We start from the raw sequence: 26,038 nt of genomic DNA on the forward strand, positions 1-26,038 counted from the left end.
ATGCGCTACTCAAACACGAGGCCTGAAGCTCAGTAAATGAAAGGCTTTTATTTACTGTAATGAAGCTGCCAGAACTTATATACACTATCCCAGACTGAAGGGGTCCCAGCCAGAGCAGGGATTCTTATACCTCTCCCAGGAGGTGGAGCCCGACTGGGATGTGCCACAACACTACAGTACAAAGGTATAACAACCCCACCCTAACCCCAACAGCAACAATAGCACAACCCAACAGTAACATATGTACATCCTTGTAGTACTGGCCAGCCCTGGCTCAGAACTATCCAGTGGGAACCAACGATGGTTCACCACACCTTGTTAATCAGGAATCTATCCAGTTCTGCTTAAATATTCAGAGACTCTGCTTCTTTGGTCTCTTGAGAAAGGATATACGGGCACAAGGGATGCAGAGGAGATTCACTCGGTTGATTCCAGAGTTGAGAGGGTTGGCTTATGAGGAGAGCCTGAGTAGATTGGGACTGTACTCATTGGAATTCAGAAGAATGAGGGGAGATCTTATAGAAACATAAGATTATGAAGGGAATAGATGAGATAGAAGTAGAGAGGTTGTTTCCACTGGCGGGTGAAACCAGAACGAGGGGGCATAGCCTCAAGATAAGGGAGGGCAGATTTAGGACTGAGTTGAGGAGGAACCTCTTCACACAAAGGATTGTGAATCTGTGGAATTCCCTGCCCAGTGAAGCAGTTGAGGCTACCTCATTGAATGTTTTTAAGGCAAGGATAGATACATTTTTGAATAGTAAAGGAATTAACTGGTGAGCGGGCGGGTAAATGGAGCTGAGTCCACAAAAAGATCAGCCATGATCTTATTGAATGGCAGAGCAGGCTTGAGGGACCAGATGGCCTGCTCCGGCTCCTAGTTCTTATGTTCCTCCACTGCCCTGAGAGGAAAAGAGAGTTCCAGAGACTCATGATCCTTTGAGAGAAAACATTTCTCCCACCTCTGTCTTAAATGAGTGATCCCTTATTTTTAAACAGTGACCCCGGTTCTAGATTCTCTTGACAAGAGGAAACATCTTCTCCACATCCATCCTGTCAATACCCCTCAGGATCTTAAAGGTTTCGATCAAGTTGCCTCTTATTCTTCTAAACTCAACTGGATAAGAACTTATCCTCTCCCCCCTGTCCTCATAAGGCAACCTGCCCATTCCTGGTTTTAATCTGATCAACCTTCTCTGTACTGCTTCAAATGCATTTACCTTCTTTGGGGACAGTACAGAATAACAGTGGTTAGCGCTGCTGCCTCACAGCACCAGGGACCTGGGTTCGATTCCCGACTTGGGTCACTGTCTGTGTGGAGTCCGCACGTTCTCCCCGTGTCTGCGTGGGTTTCCTCCGGGTGCTCCAGTTTTCTCCCAAAGTCCGAAAGACATGCTGGTTAAAGTTAAGTTTATTTATTAGTCACAAGTAGGCTTACATTAACACGGGTACACTGAGGGAGAATTTAGCACAGCCAATGCACCTCGCCGGCACGTCTTTCACACTATGGGAGGAAACCAGAGCACCCGGAGGAAACCCATGCAGACACGGAGAGAAAGTGCAGACTCCGCACAGACAGTGACCCAAGTCGGGAATTGAACCCGGGGCTCTGGCACTGTGAGGCAGCAGTGCTAACCACTGTGCCACCGTGCTGTCCTCAGTGTACCCGAACAGGTGCCGGAGTGTGGCGACTAGGGGATTTTCACAGTAATTTCATTACAGTGTTAATGTAAGCCTACTTGTGACACTAATAAATACATTTCAAACTTTAAATAAGGAGACCAATGCTATCCCCTCAATAGGCTGAGCAGATTTTAGATTCATTATATGAGCGACCCCTTATTTTTAAACAGTGACCCCGGTTCTAGATTCTCTTGACAAGAGGAAACATCTTCTCCACGTCCACCCTGTCAATACTCCTCAGGATCTTAAAGGTTTTGATCAAGTCGCCTCTTATTCTTCTCAACTCAACTGGATAAGAACTTATCCTCTCCCCACTGTCCAAATAAGGCATCCCGCCCATTATAATACAGTGATGAGCGAGTCCAGAGGCTTTCTTTTATTCATTCGTGGGACATGGGTGTCGCTGGCTGGCCAGCAGTTATTGCCCATCCCTAGTTATCCTTGGAGGGCAGTTGAGAGTTAACTGCACTGCCTTGGCTCTGGAGTCACATGTAGGCCAGACCAAGTAAAGACGGCAGATTTCCTCCCTAAAGGACATTAGTGAACCAGCTGGGTTTTTCCGACAATCGATAATGGTTTTATGGTCATCGGTAGATTCTTAATTCCAGATTTTCTTTTAAAAATTGAATTCAAATTCCACCATCTGCTATAGCGGGATTCAAACCTGTGTCCCCAAAACATAAGGTGAGTTTGTGGATTAATAATCTAGTGATAATGCCAGTAGGCCATTCCTCCTTCACCCTCTCCTTGTACCACTGGCTGGGGGGAGGCAATTAGCCCAGAGCTTGGATTGTACATCAGCTTTGACAAAGGGTCATCGGGACTTGAAGTGTCAGCTCTTTTCACTTCTTACAGATGCTGCCAGACCTGCTGAGATTTTCCAGCATTTTCTCTTTTGGCCCTGGATTATACATTTCAGGCTATACCGTGTGATGAGTAGCAGAGGCTAGGAGATTGGACAATAAAGGATCTTCTTTTAACGAACTAGACATTAACCGCAGTTTGTATTAACCATCGCCAGCAACAAGGAACTCTGATATATAGCGAGGATATTCATTTGTTAGCAATGGATCAGTTCGGACACAGTCCTGAGCAATTTCATGGTGCATTTTATTAACGACAATAACAATAGTTGCTATCGGTTTAAAAAGTGCTCGTTGTCATTTGCGCCAGCAACCCTCACCAATTTTACACCGTTAAACATTTCCAGGTAACAGGATCAATGCCAAGTGTTGCTGTTGACAGATCAACTCACCCATGTAAAATTATTTAGCCTAAGCATGATATATGGGAGAAAGTCAGACTGCACCTTGTCTGTGCTGTGACCACTCCATAGCGTACACTGGAGATCTGTCACAGAGACAAGGGAACTGTTTAATACTCTACAGAGTATAAAACCGATTCCCTCCGGGGAAATAGGCTGAATCACCAGCTTCCTGGCTGGAAAAGGAAATATTCACAAAATATTAAAGCCAGTAATTAGTCAAGAAAATCATAGAATCCCTGCAGTGCAGAAAGAGGCCGATTGGCCCTTCAAGTCTGCACTGACCACAATCCCATCCCAGACCCTGATAATCCCCCCTGACAATAAGGGGCAATTTAGCATGGCCAATCAACCTAATCGCAAATCTTTGGACTGTGGGAGGAAACCAGAGCACCCGGAGGAAACCCACGCAGACACGGGGAGGATGTGCAGACTCCATACAGGCAGTGACCCAAGCCAGGAATCAAACCCGGGCCCCTGGCGCTGTGAGGCAGCAATGCTAACCACTGTGCCGCCCAGAAGACAAATCCAGCAAACCGAGGTGGGTCAGGAAAACCTGGGAGGTGGGTGGTGGGGAGCGGCAAGGAGGAATCACTTGGGAATGGATTTACAAGCAAGGTAGTTGGGGCGAAAGATGTGAGAAATTGTTTAATAAGCAGGAGGATGCTCTGATGGGTGGTCTTTGTGGATGACTGAGCCATGATGGGATCATTGGCCTTTTCTCATCTGTATCCCGCTTGCGATGTGAATTGGTACATCTTCTGTTTTTTATTCACACAACAGCCAATCAAATAGCCCAAGAGCGCCAGTTGGCACACTCTGCAACTGAAGCAACGCCACCCAGTTATGGTAGTCCTCTCGTGCCACGTGAAACAATAGCAAATCCTCGGTGAAATTAGCCCGTCTCTCTGGGGACAAATGGACGAGTGTGTGTGCATTAGCATCCTTGCCTCACGGATTAAGACCATGGTGCCAGGGGCTGTGGGCATTGATTGTTGCCTGACATCACCCTACCTTCAGAAGATGGGAGCTGGTTGGGGGGACGGTGGGGGGTAGTGGGTTGGATGGGGAGGTGTGGTGGGGTTGCACGCTTGAGGTGCAGCCCTTATTTCTGACCATGAGTATTTATCATTCCAAACATTAGGCCAATAATTGACAGCTTGGGGTCTGGGTCAAGTCAACAGCTAACACAATCAGTCATGCTTCTACTAATTACAGCATAATTAGAGTGAGTATCCTTTCCATGATCTACACCATTGCTAATTAAAAGACATGAACCTACATCCTGCTACAATTATACTTTATTTCCCCCCTCTCCCACCCACCCCTCCACCACTGTTTTCGGTTTTACGCTTTCCCTCCATGCATTTTTCAATTAGTTCTTGTCATTCTGCGACTGGACATTTTCTACTCCCCCCAGGGCAACGGGGGCAAGGAGGTGGGGGGGAGGGTTTCCGGGGTTAAAGTTTGGATCTTTCCGGAGAGTGGGGTCTCAACCAGTCCTCTTCACAACGTGGATGAAGTAGCACGGGGTGCAGTCCTGGCCGGGCTTGTGGGGTTTGAAGTCACCATACAGGTTGTGCTGGCATTGTCCGTGGAAAGCGTTCTTCAGCAACTCGATGAAGGCCTCCACGCGGTGAGGGTAGTAGGACAGGCGGAAGGTGCTGAGGAAGAGATAAAGGGTTACGCAGTGTCAGGTCAATGATTAAAGAATGATGGCAGCCTTTGTTGCTCATTCCTGTAAGTGTTATATTCACATTCATTTGTGGGACATGGGCATCACTGACTGGCCGGCATTTATTGCCCATCCCTAGTTGCCCGAAGGCAGGTAAGAGTCAACCACATTGCTGTGGCTCTGGAGTCACATGTAGGCCAGACCAGGTAAGGACGGCAGATTTCCTTCCCTAAAGGACATTAGTGAGCCTGATGGATTTTCCCGACAATGATTTCATGGTTATCAGTAGATTATTAATTCCAGATGCTTTTTATTGAATTCAAATTCCACCAGCTGCCGTGGCGGGATTTGAACCCGGGTCCCCAGAATGTTAGCTGAGTTTCTGGATTAATAGTCTAGTGATGATACCACTAGGCCATTACCTTCCCTAGTGTGATAAGGCAGTGCTCCTGAGTCCAAATCAGATGGCCTAATGGTATTATCACTAGACTATTAATCCAGAAACTCAGCTAATGTTCTGGGGACCCGGGTTCGAATCCTGCCACGGCAGCTGGTGGAATGTGAATTCAATAAAAAAGAATCTACTGATGACCATGAAACCATTGTCAATTGTCGGAAAAACCCACTGGTTCACTAATGTCCTTTAGGGAAGGAAATCTGCCGTCCTTACCTGGTCTGGCCTACATGTGACTCCAGAGACACAGCAATGTGGTTGACTTTCAACTGACCTCCAAGGGCAACGAGGGATGGGCAATAAATGCTGGCCAGCCAGCGATGTCCACATTCCATGAATGAATAAACAAAATCAAAGGCATGTAGCCTTGAGGGAAAAGCACATGCATGAAATGTGCAAACGCAACTAAACGACCTCTTAAATGCCCTCTGAAATTGCCAAGGAAGGCACTCAGGTCAAGGATAATGAGGAAATCATAGAACCATGGAATCCCTACAGTGCAGAAGGAGGCCATTTGGCCCAGCGAGTCTACACGGAGCACAATCCCACCCAGGCCCTATCCCCTTGACTCTGGTAATTCCCCTGATATATAGGGGCAATTTACCATGGCCAATCCACCACACCTGTACATCTTTGGACACTAAGGGACAATTTTTGGAGTGCTGGCCCAGCCAGCAGTGCCCACATCCCACACATGAATTAGAAAAGGGGGTATTCAGTATCACTGAGACCTGGCTACAGACTGGGCATGGCCGGAAGATAAATATTCCAAGTTATAAAGGCCGTGATTTTCCAGGCCTCCCCCCCCCCCCGCAGAGGGTGTTAACCGGTGGTACGGCTGGTGAGGAACACAAATGGCCACTGATTTCGGTGGGACTGGAAGATCCCACTGTCAAGCCGCCTCCACTGCTGGAAAACCCACTGTGGCGGGGAGCCGGAAAATCCTGGCCAAAGTCTTTCAAAAGTACAGGGGTGAAGCAGGAGTACAATTGGATAAAGGACACTGTTTCTAAAGAGAGGATATCAATATGTGCGATCAGTCAGTAGAAATGCTAAATGTAGGGTTGATGTAAACCTTTGTGGCTTTTGTATACAACAGTGATAAAGCTGCAGCATACATAAGCACAGAAATCAGAGATTTGTACTGTGAAAATAGAGCCCTGAGAAGAACAGACCTTTATCCAGTGGCTTTCATGGGTCCAGGCCTTCCCAGAGCACCTCATAGCCAATGAGGTACTTTTGCAGTACAGTCACTGTTGCATTGTGGGAAATGCAGCAACCAATGTGCGCAAAAGAAGCAATGCAAAAATGGCCAGGTCACCTGGGTTCCTTTGTGATGTTGATTGAGGGGTAAATATTGGACAGGACACTGGGGTAACTTCCCTGTTCTTCTGCAAAGTAATGCCATAAAAGTGAACAAGGGGCAACACGGTGGCACAGTGGTTGGCACGGCTGCCTCACAGTGCCAGGGACTCGGATTCAATCCTGGCCTTGGGTGACTGTGTGCACATTCTCCCCGTGTCTGCGGGGGTTTCCTCCGGATAAATGGAAATGCAGGACATTCTCTGTCACAAAACTGTCAAGGGTTCAGGCAGTGAATAGAACATTTCAGAAATAGGATCTTGGAGTTCAAGTCCATCGCTCCCTGAAAGTGGCCACACAAGGAGATAAGGTGGTAAAGAAGGCATAACGGTATGCTTGCCTTTATTGGTCGGGCTTTGAGTACAAGAGCCAGGATGTCATGTTGCAGCTTTATAAAACTTTGGTTAGGCCGCACTTAAGAGTATTGCGTTCAATTCTGGTCGCCATATTACAGGAAGGATGTGGAGGTTTTGGAGAGGATGCAGAAGAGGTTTACCAGGATGCTGCCTGGATTAGAGGGTGTGAGCTATAAGGAGAGGCTGAACAAACTAGGGTTGTTTTCTCTGGAGCAGCGGAGGCTGAGGGGAGACCTGATAGAAGTCTATAAAATTATGAGGGGCAGAGATAGACAGCCAGAATCTTTTCCCCAGAGTTAAAATGTCTAACACTAGGGGGCAGGCACTTAAGGTGAGAAGGGTAAAGTTCAAAGGCGATGCGAGGGGCAAGTTGTTTTTTTTACACAGAGAGGGGTAGGTGTATGGAACACGCTGCCAGGGGTCCTGGTGGAGGCAGATATGATAGGGGTGTTTAAGGGGCTTTAGATAAGCACATGAATATGCACAGAATAGAGAGATATGGGGCAAGGGCAGAAGGGATTAGTTTAATTTGGCGTCATGTTCAGCACAACATTGTGGGCCGAAGGGCCTGTTCCTTGTGCTGAACTGTTCTACGTTCAACGATTGCTAGATTTTTGTTGGGTAAAGGTTATTAATGGTCATGGAACCATGATATGTTGCTGGAATTAAGATCTAGATTAGCCATGACTCCAACCTGTGGAAACACTGTTTAAAAATGGTCGTAAGCATTTTGCTCATTTCAACCCAGAGCAACGCGCATCCGTCCTGAACAATGAACAGGAAAGGTGCCAATGTGGGGAGGGGGGACAGTGGGTGAGAGGGTTTGGAGGGAGGTTCCCTGTCAGAAGCACCCAGCGCTGTTAATGGAGGAAGAGCAGGCGCCACCGTCACATGAATGGAAGTCCATGCAAATGTGAAATGAAAGTTTTAGACGGGGGTGGGGGAAACTGGGTGAGTGGCAGTTACCCGTGACTGGGCCTGATAAAAGGGCAAGGAGTGGCAACAAGTGTAATGGGAAGCGGAAAATAGTCACCGAGTCCAAAGAATCACAGAATTCTTATGGCTCAGAAGGAGGCCATTTGGCCCATTGTGTCCACACTGGTCTCTAAGCCAGCCACATTGTTCAGTTATGTGCTTGGTACGTCTATATGAATCAGTTTTTGAGAGGCAGTTATGTGCGTTTGACTATTGATTGCCCTTGAGTGAACAACTTATAATGGTGGAGACAGTTCACGATAAAACTGATGTGATCTCATTAAGCGCATTTCAAATTACTCCTTTTTTTCAAAATTAAATTTGGATTTTTGCCTCCTCCCATTTCTCGCGTCCACTCCTGTTCTGGGACACAATCCTACCTCACATCGGGTTGTCCATCGTTGTCCTGGTTTGGGACCTGAACAGTATAATCCAATGTCACCATGTGAGCTTTATTGTTTACGTACAGCACCGAGGTGTTTATGTCTTTGGTCAGGTCACTCTGGAAGATATAAGTCACTGAACATTTATTCCTCTCAATCGATTTGGCGAATTGTGATTCTTCCTTCAAAAAGGTACAGATATAATCTCCGCCTAACATGTTGGCCGGAATTCTCCGGCTGTTCACACCGGCAGGATTCTCCGCTCCCGCCTGTGGGTTTCCAGCCTACGTGGGGTGACGTCAATGGGAATTCCCATTGACAGTGGCGGGACCAGAGAATCCCACCGCCAGTAAACAACGCGCCACCCCCCTCACCGGCGGGAAACACACAGCAGGGAGGCCAGAGAATTCCGGCCATTGACGTATATCTTCACACTTCTAGCTTTGAACAAAATACAAACGGGAATATCCAACACGTTGAGATCTTTCCCCTCCAGATCTTTCCCCTGGTTTGAACTAAACCCAGATCAATGAGGTGAGAATCGTCACTCCCCGTTATGGAGGCCCATGGGATTCATGCTGGTGAAGTGGGACATTGTTGTTGGAGAGAAGAGGGAGCTTTGCTTTGTGACTGACCTGGAAATGCGTGGTTTTAACAACGGGCACTTCCTGTGACAATGGCAATTAAACTGAAGTAGGACAATGTGCTGTGTGACTGATGAGATATCATAAAATCATATTGTGCAGAAGGTATTGTACACCCACACATTGACACGGTCTACACTTCCCGCTGCCTCAGAAAAGCAGACAGCATAATCAAGGACCCCACACACCCCAGACATTCTCTCTTCCACTTTCTTCCGTCGGGAAAAGATACAAACGTCTGAAGACACGTACCAACCGAGTGAAAAACAGCTTCTTCCCTGCTGCCATCAGCCTTTTGAATGGGCCTACCTTGCACTAAGTTCATCTTTCTCTGCATCCTAGCTATGACTATTCTGCACTCTCTCATTTCCTTCTCTATGAACAGTATGCTTTGTCTGTTTAGTGCACAAGAAACAATACTGTTCATTGTATACCAACACATGTGACAATGATAAATCAAATCAAATCAAAGGAATCCATTTGGCCCATTGTCTTTGTGCCATCTCCTTGAAGTTAGCCCCAGTCCCTACTCTTGCCTCATAGCCCTGCAGAATTTTCTTTTCAATTGCTGTCTGAGTGTGGCTATTGCGTCTGCTTCCACCAAGCTTTGGGAAATACATTGCAGACCAAAAGCATTTACGATGGCAGTGTTTTGAAAACAAGTGTCTCCTTATTGTGCTTTTGGTTCTTTGGCCAATCATTTTTCACGGTTCCAGTGAGTGAGATTGTCTGCTGGAGAACTGGGGAAGTCTCAATGAATTAGTCATTGTCAAAAAGTGAACTCAGATCATCGTTATAGGCCCAGTCATCTAACATCTATGTTAAGGCATCATTAGCTAAAGATGAAATTACTGTCTATCGAGATGAAGAAAAAATAATTATTCGCAGCCTAATCCCACAGAGATTTTAGAAAGGGAGACTGTTCAGAGTGAAAGTTCTTTGAGGAGATGATAGAAATGGTGAATGGAGAAAATGTAATGCGTACACCGACTTTCAGGAAGTTTTCAACAAGGTACTGGACAGGGAACCACTGGAAGAGATCAGTGGACATCATTTTCGGAAGGAATAGTCGTAGGTTCGATCAAATTTTCGGAAGGAATAGTCGTAGGTTCGAGGCACGGTAGCACAGTGGTTAGCACTGCTGCTTCACAGCTCCAGGGTCCCGGGTTCGATTCCCGGCTCGGGTCACTGTCTGTGTGGAGTTTGCACATTCTCCTCGTGTCTGCGTGGGTTTCCTCCGGGTGCTCCGGTTTCCTCCCACAGTCCAAAGATGTGCGGGTTAGGTTGATTGGCCAGGTTAAAAATTGCCCCTTGGAGTCCTGGGATGTGTAGGTTAGAGGGATTAGCGGGTAAATATGTGGGTGTAGGGCCTGGGTGGGATTGTGGTCGGTGCAGACTCGATGGGCCGAATGGCCTCCTTCTGCACTGTAGGGATTCTATGATTCTATGATTCTATGAAAACCTGGTTAGAAAGGTGAGGTTCAATGTTAGAACATTGGATCAAAAGCTGGTTAGAAGGGGATCATAAAAGATTTAAGGGTTAAGGGGCGTTTCTTCAAACATGAGATGAAATGGTGAATATCCGATTGAGGAAGGTTGTTGAGGCAACCCACAAGATAGAGCTCAGGTTCATGAGGTTGTTGCCTGGTGTGAAAGAAAATTGGGTTAAATAGAGTAAGAAGTCTCATAACACCAGGTTAAAGTCCAACAGGTTTATTTGGTAGCAAAAGCCACGAGCTTTCAGAGCGCTGCCCCTTCGTCAGGTGAGTGAGAATTCTATTCACAAACAGGGCATATAAAGACACAAACTCAATTTACAAAATAATGATTGGAATGAGAGTCTTTACAGGTACAGACAATGTGAGTGGAGAGAGCATTAAGCACAGGTTAAAGAGATGTGTATTGGCTCCAGACAGGACAGTTAGTGAGATTTTGCAAGCCCAGGCAAGTCGTGGGGGTTACAGATAGTGTGACATGAACCCAAGATCCCGGTTGAGGCTGCCCTCATGTGTGCAGAACTTGGCTATCAGTCTCTGCTCAGTGACTCTGCGCTGTCGTGTGTCGTGAAGGCCGCCTTGGAGAACGCTTACCCGAAGATCAGAGGACGACTGCCCGTGACCACTGAAGTGTTCCCCAACAGGAAGAGAACAGTCTTGCCTGGTGATTGTTGAGCGGTGTTCATTTATCCGCTGTTGTAGCGTCTGCATGGTCTCCCCAATGTACCATGCCTCGGGACATCCTTTCCAGCAGTGTATCAGGTAGACAATGTTGGCCGAGTTGCAAGAGTATGTACCGTGTACTTGGTGGATGATGCTCTCACGTGAGATGATGGCATCCGTGTCGATGATCCGACACGTCTTGCAGGGGTTGCTGTGGCAGGGCTGTGTGGTGTCGTGGTCACTGTTCTCCTGAAGGCTGGGTAGTTTGCTGCGGACAATGGTCTATTTGAAGTTTTGCAGTTGTTTGAAGGCAAGAAGTGGGGGTGTGGGGATGGCCTTGGCGAGATGTTCGTCTTCATCAATGACATGTTGAAGGCTCCGGAGAAGATGTCGTAGCTTCTCCGCTCTGGGGAAGTACTGGACAACGAAGGGTACTCTGTCCACTGTGTCCCGTGTTTGTCTTCTGAGGAGGTCGGTGCTGTTTTTCACTGTGGCGCGTCGGAACTGTCGATCGATGAGTCAAGCGCCTTATCCTGTTCTTATGAGGGCATCTTTCAGCGTCTGGAGGTGTCTGTTGCGATCCTCCTCATCTGAGCAGATCCTGTGTATACGGAGGGCTTGTCCGTAGGGGATGGCTTCTTTAACGTGTTTAGGGTGGAAGCTGGAGAAGTGGAGCATCATGAGGTTATCCGTGGGCTTGTGATACAGTGAAGTGCTGAGGTGACCATCCTTAATAGAGATGCGTGTGTCCAAGAATGCAACCGATTCCGGAGAGTAGTCCATGGTGATTCTGACGGTGGGATGGAACTTGTTGATGTCATCATAGAGTTGTTTCAGTGATTGTTTACCATGACTCCAAAGGAAGAAAATGTAATCGATGTATCTAGTGTATAGCATCGGTTGAAGGTCCTGTACGGTGAACAGGTCTTGTTCGAACCTGTGCATGAAGATGTTGGCATATTGAGGTGTGCATTTTGTCCCCATGGCTGTTCCGTGTGGCTGGATGAAGAACTGGTTGTTGAAGGTGAAAACATTGTGGTCCAGGATGAAGCGGATGAGTTGTAAAATTGCATCTGGAAACTGGCAGTTGTCGGCGTTGAGTACTGAGGCCGTTGCAGCAATGCCATCGTCATGGGGGATGCTGGTGTAGAGTGCCGAGACATCCACTGTGACGAAGAGTGCTCCTGGTTCAACTGCTCCATGTGTGCTCAGCTTCTGTAGGAAGTCCGTAGTGTCGCGACAAAAGCTGGGGGTTCTTTGTACAATGGGTTTCAGGATGCCCTCGATGTCCAGTTAAATAGATGCCCAGATAAATAGAAACAGAACATTTCCAGGAATTGGACAGGGTGCAGAACAGAGGGATGTCGATATGTTAACTATGATATAAGAAGTATTATTTAGACGCCCTCTGATAGAAAACACTTAACACAAAGGCAGAGCACCCTGGGACAGCTCCGGTTCTACGGAGGCCAATTACCTTGTAGTAAATGTTTTTGCCTCTCGGCGCTTGGCCAGTTTCCAGGATGGCATCGTAGTTCCGGTGGTCAATGATTAAAATCCCGCCGGGTTTCACCATGCTGGCAATATTTGTCAACGCCAGCTTCTGCTCGCTCTGGTCACCTGAAGTGGAACAAAATTCAAAACAGTTCCAAGCAGCCATTCCCGGGTTTCAAAGGGGATGATATGAAACTCAGATGGTGAGTTAAATCTGTCAGAAATCTTAAACAACAACCCCATGGTTCTGGGCGGCACGGTGGCACAGTGGTTAGCACTCCTGCCTCACATCGCCAGGGACCCGGGTTCAATCCCCGGCTTGGGTCACTGTCTGTGTGGAGTTTGCACGCTCTCCCCGTGTCTGCGTGGGTTTCCTCCGGGTGCTCCGGTTTCCTCCCACACTGCAAAGATGTGCGGGTTAGGTGGATTGGCCATGCTAACTTGCCCCTCAGTGTCAGGGGGTCTAACTAGTGTAAATGCATGGGGTTATGGGGTAATAGGGATGGGGTCTGGGTGGGATTGTGGTCTGTGCAGGATTGTGGTCTGTGCAGACTCGATGGGCTGAATGGCCTCCTTCTGCACTATAGGACTCTATGATTCTATGACCTGGGTTACCTCGCTTACAATAGCATGGTGGCACAGTGGTTAGCACTGCTGCCTCACAGCGCCGGGGACCTGGGTTCGATTCCCGGCTTGGATCACTGTCTGTGTGAAGTCTGCACATTCTCCCTGTGTCTGCGTGGGTTTCCTCCGGGTGCTCCGGTTTCCTCCCACAATCTGAAAGATGTGCTGGTTAGGTTCATTGGCCATGCTAAATTCTCCCTTATTGTACCTGAACAGGCACCGGAGTGTGGTGACTGGGGGATTTTCACAGTAACTTCATTGCAGTGTTAACGTAAGCCTACTTGTGACACTAATAAATAAACTCTAATCTTTAAACTTTAAAGAGCCCAGTTCACCCTGATACCTGCCTATTTCCCATTTTAAACAGAGATGCGATGAGGGAAACGTAACCAATCCAGTCTCAGGAGGCCAGATGAAACTTTTAAAGAGGCAGTGTCCTCCATTTCAACAATGTTTCTAGTTTTAATCACAATCACCAGAGCTTTTTGTAGAATATTCATTCATGGGTTGCGGGCATTGCTGGCTAGGCCAACATTTATTGCCTAACCCTAAGTCTCAGGCCCCAAAAGATTAAAAGATCATAAGACCATAAGTTATAGGAGCAGAATTAGGCCATTCAGCCCATTGAGTCTGCTCCGCCATTCGATCATGGCTGATATGATTCTCATCCCCATTCTCCTGCCTTCTCCCTGTAACGTTTGATCCCCTTCTTGATCAAGAACCTCTCTATCTCTGTCTTAAAGACACATGGGTAAGATGGGTACAGAGGGATATGGGCCTTAACGTGGGCAATTGGGACTAGTTTAGTGGTTAAAAAAAAAGGGCGGCACGGATAAGTTGGGCCAAACGGCTTGTTTCCATGCTGTAAACCTCGATGACTCTGTGACTCAATGACCTGGCCTCCACAGCCCTCTCTGGCAAAGAGTTCCACAGATTCACCATTCTCTGGCTGAAGAAATTCCTCCTAATCTCAGTTTTAAAGGAGCGTCCCTTCACTCTGAGGTTGTGCCCTCGAGTTCTAGTCTCGCCCACTAATGGAAACATCCTCTCCACATCCAGCCTATCTAGGCCTCTCAGTATTCTGTAAGTTTCAATTAGATCCCCCCTCATCCATCTAAACTCCATCGAGTGTCGACCCAGACTCCTCAACCGCTCCTCATTTAACAAACCCTTCATTCCTGTGACCATCCACAAGTCTTTTTGCAGCCTGGCTTGTGTGACCCATGTTTAACAAGCTCATCCCCATGGTTTCCAGTTACATCATTCCGTAAGCACACACACTCCCATCCTGACTCTCCAGCTATCTCTCTGAACTCTCCCCAATTACCCCCCGCAATCAGCCCTGATTCTCTGAATGGTGTCTTGTGGCATGTGGGCGTCGCTGGCTGGGCCAACATTTACTATTGATTCCTAATAGCCCTTGTAAGCTTGCTAGGTCATAGAAACATAGAAGACAGGAGCAGGAGGAGGCCATTTGGCCCTTCGAGCCTCTGCCGTTCATCGTGGTTATGGCTCATCGTCCAACTCAATAGCCTAATCCCACTTTCTCCCATAACCTTTGATCCCATTCGACCCAAGTGCTATATCCAGCCGCCTCTTGAATACATTTCAGAGTCAACCACATTGCTGTGGCTCTGGAGTCACATGTAGGCCAGAACAGGTAAGGATGGCAGATTTCCTTCCCTAAAGGACATTAGTGAACCAGATGGGTTTTCTTTAATGACAATGGCACTAGGTTTGTAATTCTAGATTTTTATTGAATTCAAATATCACCACCAGCCGTGGTGGGATTCGAACCCGAGTCCCCGGAACACTGTCCTGGATTACTGCTCCAGTGACAATCCCACTGCCTTCCGTGAGCTCTAATTTCCCCGCCAGACACCCAAGAGGATCACTGTCACCGTTTTGTTTGGTCACAAAAGAACGAGAGGTCGGATAAAATGTTACCTTTGAAGTCGGGTAAATGTGCAAACGAGTTCCCTAAACAAATGACAGCATCAAATCCATCACCGGGCTTCTGGATGTCACTAGGCAACGTCAGCCAGTTAGCTTCTTCGATCACTGCAAAGCAAAGGGAGGTGGCTCACAGCAAATAGGCAATCAATGAGTGAAAATTATCAGGGATAAATGCCACCAGGTCACTCAGAGCTGTCAACATATTCAACCGTGGGAAGCCACAGAAAGAGCCCATTCAGTCCATGCCAGCTCTCTGTAAAGGTGGTGTGTGTGTGTGGCAATGTGTGTGTGGCAATGTGTGTGTGGATGTCTGCCTGTGTGTCAATGTGTGTGTGTGATAGTGTGCATTCAGGCGAGCGCGTGTGTGTGTGTGTATATCTGTCTGTGGGTCAATGTGTGTGTGGCAATGTATGTATGTCTGTGTGTGTGTGTGTGTGTGTGTGTGTGTGTGTGTGTGTGTGTGTGTGTGTGTGTGTGTGTGAGAGTGTGTGTGTGTGTGTGTGTGAGAGTGTGTGTGCGCACGTGTGTGTGTGTGTGTGTGTGTGTGTGTGCGCACGTGTGTGTGTGTGTGTGTGTGTGTGTGTGTGTGTGTGTGAGAGAGAGAGAGAGAGCGTAGATCTGGTTCAAGTTGTAGATTTTTCTAAGAGGAAACATCCTCTCCACACATTCACCCTGTCAATAACTCTCAGGATCTTAAAGGTTTCTATCAAGAAGGATAAGATTATGGTGCCAGATAAAGAAGATGGGAGGAGATCCTTGAAGTCCAGACCTGATGGGCCAAATGGCCTGATTCTGTGCTGTAAATTCTCTCAGGAGCGATTTTAACACATTCAAAATCCATTAGAACATTTGAAACTGAGCCCGATGTTATTCTACGTAAATGAAGTGAAATTATTCTCCTTAAACCAGAGAATATTATTGTTCTAAATTATAAAGAGTTTTGTTAGAGTAAATAAAAAAGTCTGTTTCCACAGGCAGGATTGTTGGTAACGAGAGATCACCGACATGAGAAATTGGTAAAAGAACCGCAGGGGAGATTTTTTTTCAATGCAGGGAATTGGAATGATCTGGAATGCACTGAAGCAGAATCAATACCTTTCAAATGAACGTCGAGTTACACTTGGAAAGGAAAAGAGCAGAGAAGCGAGATCAATTGGATAGCTCTTTAAAAGAACCAAAGGGAGGAGGTGGTATTGTCTCTGGACTACTAATCCAGGGTAACGCTCTGAGGACGGGTGTTCGAATCCCACCGCGGCAGGTGGTGAAATTTGATTTCAATAAATATCTGAGATTAAATGACCATGAAGCCATTGCTGATTATCATACAAACCTGTCTGCTTCACCACTGTTCCTTTAAAAAATCTGACCTATATGTGACTCGGATTCACAGCAACGCGAGTAATTCTTAAAACCCAGATATCAATTATTCTATATATAAACCATCAGAACCCCTGGATTAGATTCCAGTCTGTAATCACTCCCAGGTATCAATTATTCTATATATAAACCATCAGAACCCCTCGATTAGATTCCAGTCTGTAATCACTCCCAGGTATCAATTATTCTATATATAAACCATCAGAACCCCTCGATTAGATTCCAGTCTGTAATCACTCCCAGGTATCAATTATTCTATATATAAACCATCAGAACCCCTCGATTAGATTCCAGTCTGTAATCACTCCCAGGTATCAATTATTCTATATATAAACCATCTGAACCCCTCGATTAGATTCCAGTCTGTAATCACTCCCAGGTATCAATTATTCTATATATAAACCATCAGAACCCCTCGATTAGATTCCAGTCTGTAATCACTCCCAGGTATCAATTATTCTATATATAAACCATCAGAACCCCTGGATTAGATTCCAGTCTGTAATCACTCCCAGGTATCAATTATTCTATATATAAAGCATCTGTACCCCTCAATTAAAATTCAGTCTGTAATCACACCCAGGTATCCATTATTCTATATAAAAACCATCAGAACCCCTGGATTAGATTCCAGTCTGCAATCACTCTCAGGTATCCATTATTCTATATATAAAGCATCTGTACCCCTCAATTAAAATTCAGTCTGTAATCACACCCAGGTATCCATTATTCTATATATAAACCATCAGAACCCCTGGATTAGATTCCAGTCTGCAATCACTCCCAGGTATCCATTGTTCCATATATAAACCATCTGAACCCCTCGATTAGATTCCTGCTTTTTAATTATTTTATATATTCTATACACAGAGCTCTGTATCATTAGTGAATGGAACATGACAGAGAACTGGTCTTTCACTCTGTTGAAGGTGTTGATCTTTGCAAAGTTTATCCCACTCCAGCACCTCTATAGTAGCCGAGCATAGGCATTCTTTTTGACAGAATCTAAACAGTGAGACCATTAGCTGGCTACCTGATCAGAGGACAAGCTGGTCTGGCCATTAACTGACATCTAGTTTTCAGCCTGGGTGAAGAGACTTTGACTCTCTGGGGGTGATTTTCCCAAAATCGAAGTGCCGAACAAGGGTAAAAATGGGAGAGAATCGTACCCAATTTTTCAGCGTGCTTCCAGACTCACTCTTATATAATTAGTACAAAAAAAGAGGCAAAGTGTGATTCATGCCAGTAGAGGGAGTGGATGGAGTCTGTTCACACCGGAAAGCCAGCTGCTTACATTAGAGGGCTCTATCGCGCATGTGCAGATCTCTGTTCTGTGCAACAGAACACAGTGAGATCTGTCAGTTCTGCCCCCACCTTCGTGGTACAGGCAGTTTATGATCTATCTGAAAAGGAGAAAAAGGTTGAGTTATAGAATCCCTACAGTGAAGAAGGAGGCCATTCAGCCCATCGCGTATGCGCCCACTCTCGAAAGAGCATCTCACCCAGGTCCAATCGCTGCCCTTATTCCCGTAATCCCATGCATTTACCATGGCCAATCCATCGAATGTACACATTGTTGGACACTAAGGGGCAGTTTACCATGGTTAAGCCACCTAACCTGCACATCTTTGGACAGTGGGAGGAAACCGGAGCACCCGGAGGAAACCCACGCAGTCACAGGGAAAACGTGCAAACTCCACACAGACAGTGACCCAAGCCGGGAATCGAACCCTGATCCCCCGCACTGTGGAGCAGCAATGCTAACCAATTGTGCCACCCTGCCATCCCTTGAGGGGCTGAATGGCCTGCTCCTGAGTGTTCCTAAAGCCGCGGAGAATTCCCTTTTTTGCTTTCCCTTGTGACAAAGAACAAAGAACAGTACAGCACAGGAAACAGGCCCTTCGGCCCTCCAAGCCTGTGCCGCTCCAAGCCTGTGACCTGATATTTATTTCACAGTAACTTCATTGCAGTGTTAATGTACGCCTTACTTGTGACTAATAAATAATATTTACCCCATTTATCGAATGCTTCTTCTTTCCTTCGGTTCCATCTCTCTTTTAAGGCATATTTCAGCATTTTGTCACTGGCATCTGCACTCACCATGGTGAAGCCTTCTTCCACCAGCATTATGGAATCCACTCTGTCGACGAAGGCAGATAATGCCATTAGAGTGAGGTTGGCAGGCTGCAAGAAAAGGCCTTCAACTGTAACAACTTCACTCCTGACAAGGGCCCATGTGAGATTTACAGGATGGGGATGAGAAAAGGCCATAAGACGTTGGAGCAGAAGTAGTCTATTTGACCCATCGAGTCTCCTCTGCCATTCAATGAGATCATGACTGATCCGATATGATAATCCTCGATTCCAGTTTCCCACCTTATCCCCTTAACCCTAGATTCCCTTACTGCGGAAAGATTTCTACAGATTCATTACCCTCGGAGAAAAAAAACACTTTGTCTCAAATGGGCGACCCCCTTACATAGAAACATATATAGAAACTAGAAGCAGGAGTAGGCCATTCAGCCTTTCGAACCTGCTCCACCATTGATTATGCTCATGGCTGATCATCAAATTTAATATCCTGATCCTCCCTTCCCCCCCATATCCCTTGATCCCTTTAGCCCCAAGAGCTATATCTAATTTCTTCTTGAAATCAGACAACGTTTTGGCCGCAAATGCTTTCTGTGGTAGTGAATTCCACACATTCACCACCCTCTGGGTGAAGAAATTTCTCCTCACCTCAGTTCTAAAAGGTTTAACCCTTATCCTCAAACTATGACCCCTCGTTCTTTGTTCTTTGTGTACAGGTTAGGTGGATTGGCCAAGCTAAATTGTCCCTTAGTGTCAGGAGGATTAGCTGAGGTAAATGTATGGGATTATAGGGATGGGGCCTGGGTGGGATTGTGGTCAGTGCAGACTCGATGGGCCGAATGGCCTCCTGCACTGCAGGATTCTATGAACCCTGTTCTGTATTTGGTTTGGGATTGTTTGTTGAAAAGTGTAGTTGAAGTGTTACTCTGTAATGCTGGAATTTAGGCTACGGGATGATTGGATCAAACACTTCAAGATAATAAGGGGAATGGAGAGGACTGATAAAGAACAACTTTTCCTGCTGGTTGGGAAGTCCAGGACTTGGGGACATTGGATTTCAAACAATGTTGAGGATTTTAGACTTGTCGGAGTGGAATTCAGAAACACTTTGCCACACCAGCTGTGATATTAGTTTGGAACTTCCTTCTATAATTCGCAGTTGATGCTCAGTCGCTTATTAATGTTTAAATCTGAGGTTGATAGATGATATTTTTATACAGGAGAAGCAATTTAAAATCAATGGGTCAATGTTAAAATGGATGCAGGAACAGAGAGACCTGGGCTTTCAGTTCATTTTTACATCTTAAAGATTCAACCTGGTGCTCAGAATCTGTCAGTTGAATCTACTTTTCCTGCCTGATAAAGTGCCAACAATTGTGTTGGGGAATGTGACAAAAGGTGACATTCCTGCACAGTGGGGTTGGGAGGTTGTTTGAAAGGAGATTCAGATTGTATCAGAAAGCGTCAATTAGATTGTGTCTCGTTGCAGAAGGTGCATATTTCACAGGAAACGCCCCGAGATAAAGACTAGTTTCACCGATGTCTGAGTAACTTTCAAAGTCTGCAGACGCATGAAGGGGGCAGAGATATTGTAAAAAAAAAAATCTATGATCATCTTGCTGGTGCCAGTACAGAGCGAGACTGCGGATAGTTGGGAACCTGTCTCGGGGGCAGGGAATTCATATGGTGTTCGTGGAAGTGGAAATGACTAGGGTTGGGAAGCATTTTCCGATCAGGGCCATTGTGATCTCCTGGACTCGTTTCGATCGCCTCAGGGGTTCGGAGAGGAATTTCCCAGATTTTTTTTTCCCCATATTGGCCCTGGGGTTTTCACTCTGGGTTTTCGCCTCTCCCTGGAGATCACATGGTCTGGAATGGGGGGGTGGGGGTGAGTTAATAGGTTGTGATGAACAAAGCATCGTAGCTGTGAGGGACAGCTCGGTGGATAGGATATTGGTATGTAGATAGGCTGGAAAATTGGGCGGGGATCCTGGATTCAGGATTCAATCCTGGACCGGGGAGCGGCGCGGGCTTGGAGGGCCGAAGGGCCTGTTCCTGTGCTGTATTGTATTGTTCTTTGTTCCCCCACCATTGGGAACATTCTTTCTGAATCTACTTATCTAATCCTGTCAGAATTTTAAAAGATTCTATGAAATGCCCTCTCACTCTTCTAAACACCAGTGACTATAATCCTAACCGACTTATTGTCGCCTAATATGACAAACCTGCCATCCCAGGAATCAGCCTGGTAAACCTTCACTGTGCTCTCTCTATAACAAGAACACCCTGCACACAATACTCCAGGTGTGGCCTCACCAACACTCTATACAATTGCAGTAAAACATCCCTATCCCTGTACTCAAATCCTCTCACTATGAAGGCCAACTTAACATATGCCTTCTCTGCTGCCTGCTGTACCTGCGTGCTTACTTTCAGTAACTGATGCACCAAGGTCTCGCTGAGTATCCACCTTCCTCAATTTACACCAGTTCAAGTAATAATCTGTCTTCCTATTATTGCTACCAAAGTGGATAACCTCACATTTATCCACATTATACTGCATCTGCCATGCAGATGCCCACTCACTCAGCCTGTCCAAATCACACTGAAGCATCTCTGCATCCTCCTCACAGCTCACCCTCCCACCCAACTTTTTATCATCTGCAAACTTGGAGACAATACATTTAGCTCCCTCTTCCAAATCATTAATATATAATATGAACAGTTGGGGTCCTAGCACAGATCCCTGCGGAACCCAACTAGTCACTGACTGCCAATCAAAAAAAGACTAATATATTTGAAATCTTTGCTTCCTATCTGCTAACCAGCTTTCTATCCATCTCAAGTAACAACCTGAAATCTCATGCACTTTATCTTTACATAGTAGCCCGCTATGTGAGAACTTGTCAAAAGCCTTCTGAAAGTCTAAATAAACCACATCCACCAGTTCTCCCTATTGGATACATCCTCAAAGAATTCCAGTGGATTTGTCCACCATGATTTTCAAATGCTGAGTTACGAAATCCTTGATAATAGACTCGAGCAAGTTCCCCAATTCTGACGTTCGGCTCACTGGTCTATAGGTCCCTGTTTTCTCTCTATCGCCCTTTTTGAATAGTGGGCTCACATTAGCGACCCTCCAATCTGTAGGAACCAGTCCAAAGAATTTTGGAAAACAATTACCAATGGATCTACTATTTTCAGGGCCACTTCCTTAAGTACTCTGGGGTGAAGGAAACCAGAACTAGAGGGCACAGCCTCAAAATAAAAGGGGGTCAGTTTAGGACAGAGTTGAGGAGGAACTTCTTCTCTCAGAGGGTGGTGAATCTCTGGAATTCTCTGCCCACTGAAGTGGTGGAGGCTACCTCGTTGAATATGTTTAAGTCACGGATAGACGGATTCCTGATCGGTAAGGGAATTAGGGGTTATAGGGATCAGGCGGGTAAGTGGAACTGATTCACTTCAGATCAGCCATGATCTTATTGAATGGCGGGGCAGGCTCGAGGGGCTAGATGGCCTAATCCTGCTCCTATTTCTTATGTTCCTATGTTCTTATGAAGATTATCAGGACCTGGAGATTTATCCACCTTCAATCCCATCAATTTCTCCAAAATCTTTTCTCTACTAATGCTGATTTCCTTCAGCTTCTCACTAAAACAGGTTTCTCTCAGCACTTCTGGCACATTATTCATGTCTTCCTTTGTGAAGACTGAAGCAAAATACAAATGTAATCCCTCAGTCATTTCATTATTCCCTATTATGAATTCTCCCATTTCTGACCATAAGGGGCCTACATTCACTTTTGTCAATCTTTTTATATACCTGTAGAAACTTTTACAGTCAGTTTTTATGTTCCCCGCTAGCTTACTTTCATACTCTATTTTTCCCTTGGTCCCCCTTTGCTGAATTTTAAACTGCTCCCAATCCTCAGGCCTATTGTTTTTTCTTGCCAATTTGTATGCTTCTTCCTTGAATCTGATACTATCTCTAATTTCCCTTGTAAGCCATGGTTGGGCCACAATTCCCTTACCACTCTTGCACCAAACAGGAATAAACAACTTCTGGAGTTCACCTATTCATTCTTTAAATGTCTGCCACTGTCTGTCCACTGTTTTTCCTTTCAGTAATGTTTCCCAGTCCATCATGGCCAATTCATGCCTCACACCATCATAGTTATCAATTGCATCACTATCCACCTCGATAAAGAATTTTATTGAATTCTGGTTACTCATCTCCAAGGGTTCTCTCACAACTAGATTGCCAACTAATCCTTTCTCATTGCACAACACCCAGACAAAGATGGCCTATGCCCTTGTTGGTTCCTCAACGTGAAAACCACCCAGTATACATTCCAGAAATTCCTCCTCTAATGTACTGTGACAAATTTGACTCTTGCAATCCATATTCAGATTAAAGTCACCCATAATCACAGATGTTCCTTTAACACATGCATCTCTGATTTCCTGCTTCATGCTTTTCCCAACATTACCTCTACAGTTTGGTGGTCTGTCTACCACCCCGTGAATGTTTTTACACTTTAACTCAACCCATACAGATTCCACATCATCTATGCTAATATCTTTCTTCAATACCATATCATTATCATCTTTAATCAACAATGCGACTCCACCACCTTTTCCTTCCTGCCTGTCCTTCCTAAACACTGAATACCCCTCAATGTTTAGTTCCTATCCTTGGTCACCTTAGACTCATGTCTCCATAATCCCAACTATATCATACCCTCTTTACCCTGAGATTATGCCCTCTAGTCCTAGAATCTCCCACAAGGGTAAAGAACCACTCAGCATCTACCCTGAGAAGCCCCCTGAGAATTCTATGGGCGGGATTTTATGGCCTCACTCGAGTGAGACCGGAAATTCCTGCCGCAGGTCAACGGAGATTTCCTTTGTCCACCCCTCTCCCGCTCCAATTCCATGGTGGGAGGGGCGGTACAATTGCAGTGTATATGTCTCAATAAGGTCACCTCTTATTCTTCTAAACTTCACTGAGCATGGATCCAACCTACTCAAACCTCTCCCCATAAGTAAATCCCTCCATATCTGGGATCAGCCTAGTGAACCTCCTCTGGACTGCCTCCAGTGCCAATGTAGAATCATAGAATCATAAAATCTACAGTGCAGAAGGAGGCCATTTGGCCCAGCGAGCTTGCACTGACAACAATCCACCAAGGTCCTATCCCCATAACCCCACATATTGGTCCTCCTAATCCCCTGACATTGAGGGGCAATTTATCATGGCCAATCAACCTAACCAGCACATCTTTGGACAATGTGTCTTTCCTTAGATAAGGGGAACAAAACTGTTCATAATACTCCAGGTGTGATCTGACTAATGCCTTGTATAATTTTAGCAAGACTTCCCAATTTTTATAGTCCGTTCCCTTTGAAATAAAAGCCAACATTCCATTTGCCTTCCTTTTCACACTGGTTCATATAGAAAGAAGGAGCATGCAATCATCCCAGCACAAGATACAAAAAGATTGTGCATTTATATAGCACTTAAGCAACTTGCAGTACTTTAGAAGAGTGATCATTAGTTACTATCGGAAATGAGGCACAAAGCAAGATGCCACAAACAACAATCAATTAAGAACAAAGAAAATTACAGCACAGGAACAGGCCCTTCGGCCCTCCAAGCCTGCACCCACCATGCTACCCGACTTAACTAAAATCCCCTACCTTTGCAGGGACTATATCCCTCTATTCCCATCCTATTCATGTATTTGTCAAGACGTCCCTGAAAAATCACTATCGTATCTGCTTCCACTACCTCCCCTGGCAACGGGTTCGAGCACCCACTACTCTCTGTGTAAAGAGTCTGCCTCATACATCTCCTTTAAAGCTATGCCCCCTAGTAATTGACTCTTCCACCCTGGGAAAAAGCTTCTGGCTATCCACTCTCTCCATGCCTCTCATAATCTTGTAGACTTCTATCAGGTCGCCCTTCAACCTCCGTCACTCCAGTGAGAACAAACCAAGTTTCTCCAACCTCTCCTCATAGCTAATGTCCTCCATACCAGGCAACATCCTGGTAAATCTTTTCTGTACCCTCTCCAAAGCCTCCACATCCTTCTGGTAGTATGGCGACCAGAATTGAACACTATATTCCAAGTGCGGCCGAACTAAGGTTCTGTAAAGCTGCAACATGACTTGCCAATTTTTAAACTCAATGCCCCGTCCAATGAAGGCAAGCATGCCGTATGCCTTTTTGACTACCTTCTCCACCTGCATTGCCACTTTCAGTGACCTATGTACCTGTACACCCAGATCCCTCTACCTATCAATACTCTTAAGGGTTCTGCCATTTACTGTATATTTCCTATTTGGATTAGACCTTCCAAAATGTATTATGTCATTAACAATGATATTTCACTTCAGTTAATTAGTTGGGCAACATTGGCTAATAATTGCAATTTAGGGGCAAGAGAATTGAATTTAAAAATGCAATGTATTATCATAGAATCCTACTGCGCAGAAGGAGGCCATTTGGCCCATCGAGTCTGCACCAACCACAATCCCACCCAGGCCCTATCCCCTAACCCCATGCATTAACCCTAGCTGGTCCCCCTGACACTAAGGGGCAATTTAGCATGGCCAATCCACCTAACCCGCACATCATTGGAGTGTGGGAGGAAACTGGAGCACCCGGAGGAAACCCACGTAGACACAGGGAGAATGTGCAAACTCCACACAATGACCCAAGCCAGGAATCGAACCCGGGTCCCTGGCACTGTGAGTCAGCAGTGCTAACCACTGTGCCACCATGCCGTCTGAAGCAGATGTTCTCTGGCAATAGGTTAGCGACCTGTTCCAGGAATAACTAGCTATGGAAACAGACAAAACTCTGCCATTGTGCATCACTTGGAGCAGGATGAGAATTGCAGTTGGAATATGAGGGGGTTAGAAGTGGGGGCAGATAGGAATAAAGTGTATGACACTACGAAACATACAATGCAGAATGTTTAATATGAAAAGCCATTGGTCCACAATGTTACCATTTGCAACAGGCCCCCACAGCTGATCAATGTTCCTCACTCTCTCTCCCCACAGCTGCTCGGTGGCACAGTGGTTAGCACTGCTGCCTCGCAGCGCCAGGGACCCAGGTTCGATTCCTGGCTTGGGTCACTGTCTGTGCAGAGTCTGCGTGAGTTTCCTCCGGGTACTCCGGTTTCCTCCCACAGTCTGAAAGACATGCTGGTTAGGTGCATTGGCTATGCTAAATTCTCCCTCAGTGTACCCAAACAGGCGCCGGAGTGTGGCGACTGGGGGACTTCCACAGTAACTTCATTGAGGTGTTAATGTAAGCCAACTTGTGACTAATAAATAAATAAACTTTACTCTGTTCCCCACGGCTGATCAATGCAAATTTAGTAGTTCAGGGGGGACACTGTGACATATTGGACGGGATAATCAGAAAGACAGAGGTAGTACTCGAAGGTTTGGAATCCTTGAAAATTAATAAGTCACCAGGGCCAGATGGACTGTTTTCGAGGTTGCTGAAATAGGTTAGGGAGAAGATAA

General features: G+C 46.0%; 1 protein-coding gene across 1 annotated transcript in view; it reads right to left on the minus strand.

The window, feature by feature from the left end:
- Window positions 1-2,772: 2,772 nt before the first annotated feature.
- gnmt (glycine N-methyltransferase) overlaps window positions 2,773-26,038 on the minus strand; it is a 74,642-nt gene continuing 51,376 nt past the window's right edge. Inside the window, exons 2-6 of the mRNA XM_078212232.1 lie at window positions 18,419-18,546; window positions 15,021-15,134; window positions 12,433-12,575; window positions 8,150-8,271; window positions 2,773-4,611 (exon numbers count right to left, since the gene is read on the minus strand). Of these exons, the coding sequence (XP_078068358.1) occupies window positions 4,440-4,611; window positions 8,150-8,271; window positions 12,433-12,575; window positions 15,021-15,134; window positions 18,419-18,546 (679 nt within the window). The 3' untranslated portion in view covers window positions 2,773-4,439. The remainder of the gene's footprint in view (window positions 4,612-8,149; window positions 8,272-12,432; window positions 12,576-15,020; window positions 15,135-18,418; window positions 18,547-26,038) is intronic.

The sequence above is a fragment of the Mustelus asterias genome, chromosome 5, assembly GCF_964213995.1.
Source record: "Mustelus asterias chromosome 5, sMusAst1.hap1.1, whole genome shotgun sequence".
NCBI lineage: Eukaryota > Metazoa > Chordata > Chondrichthyes > Carcharhiniformes > Triakidae > Mustelus > Mustelus asterias.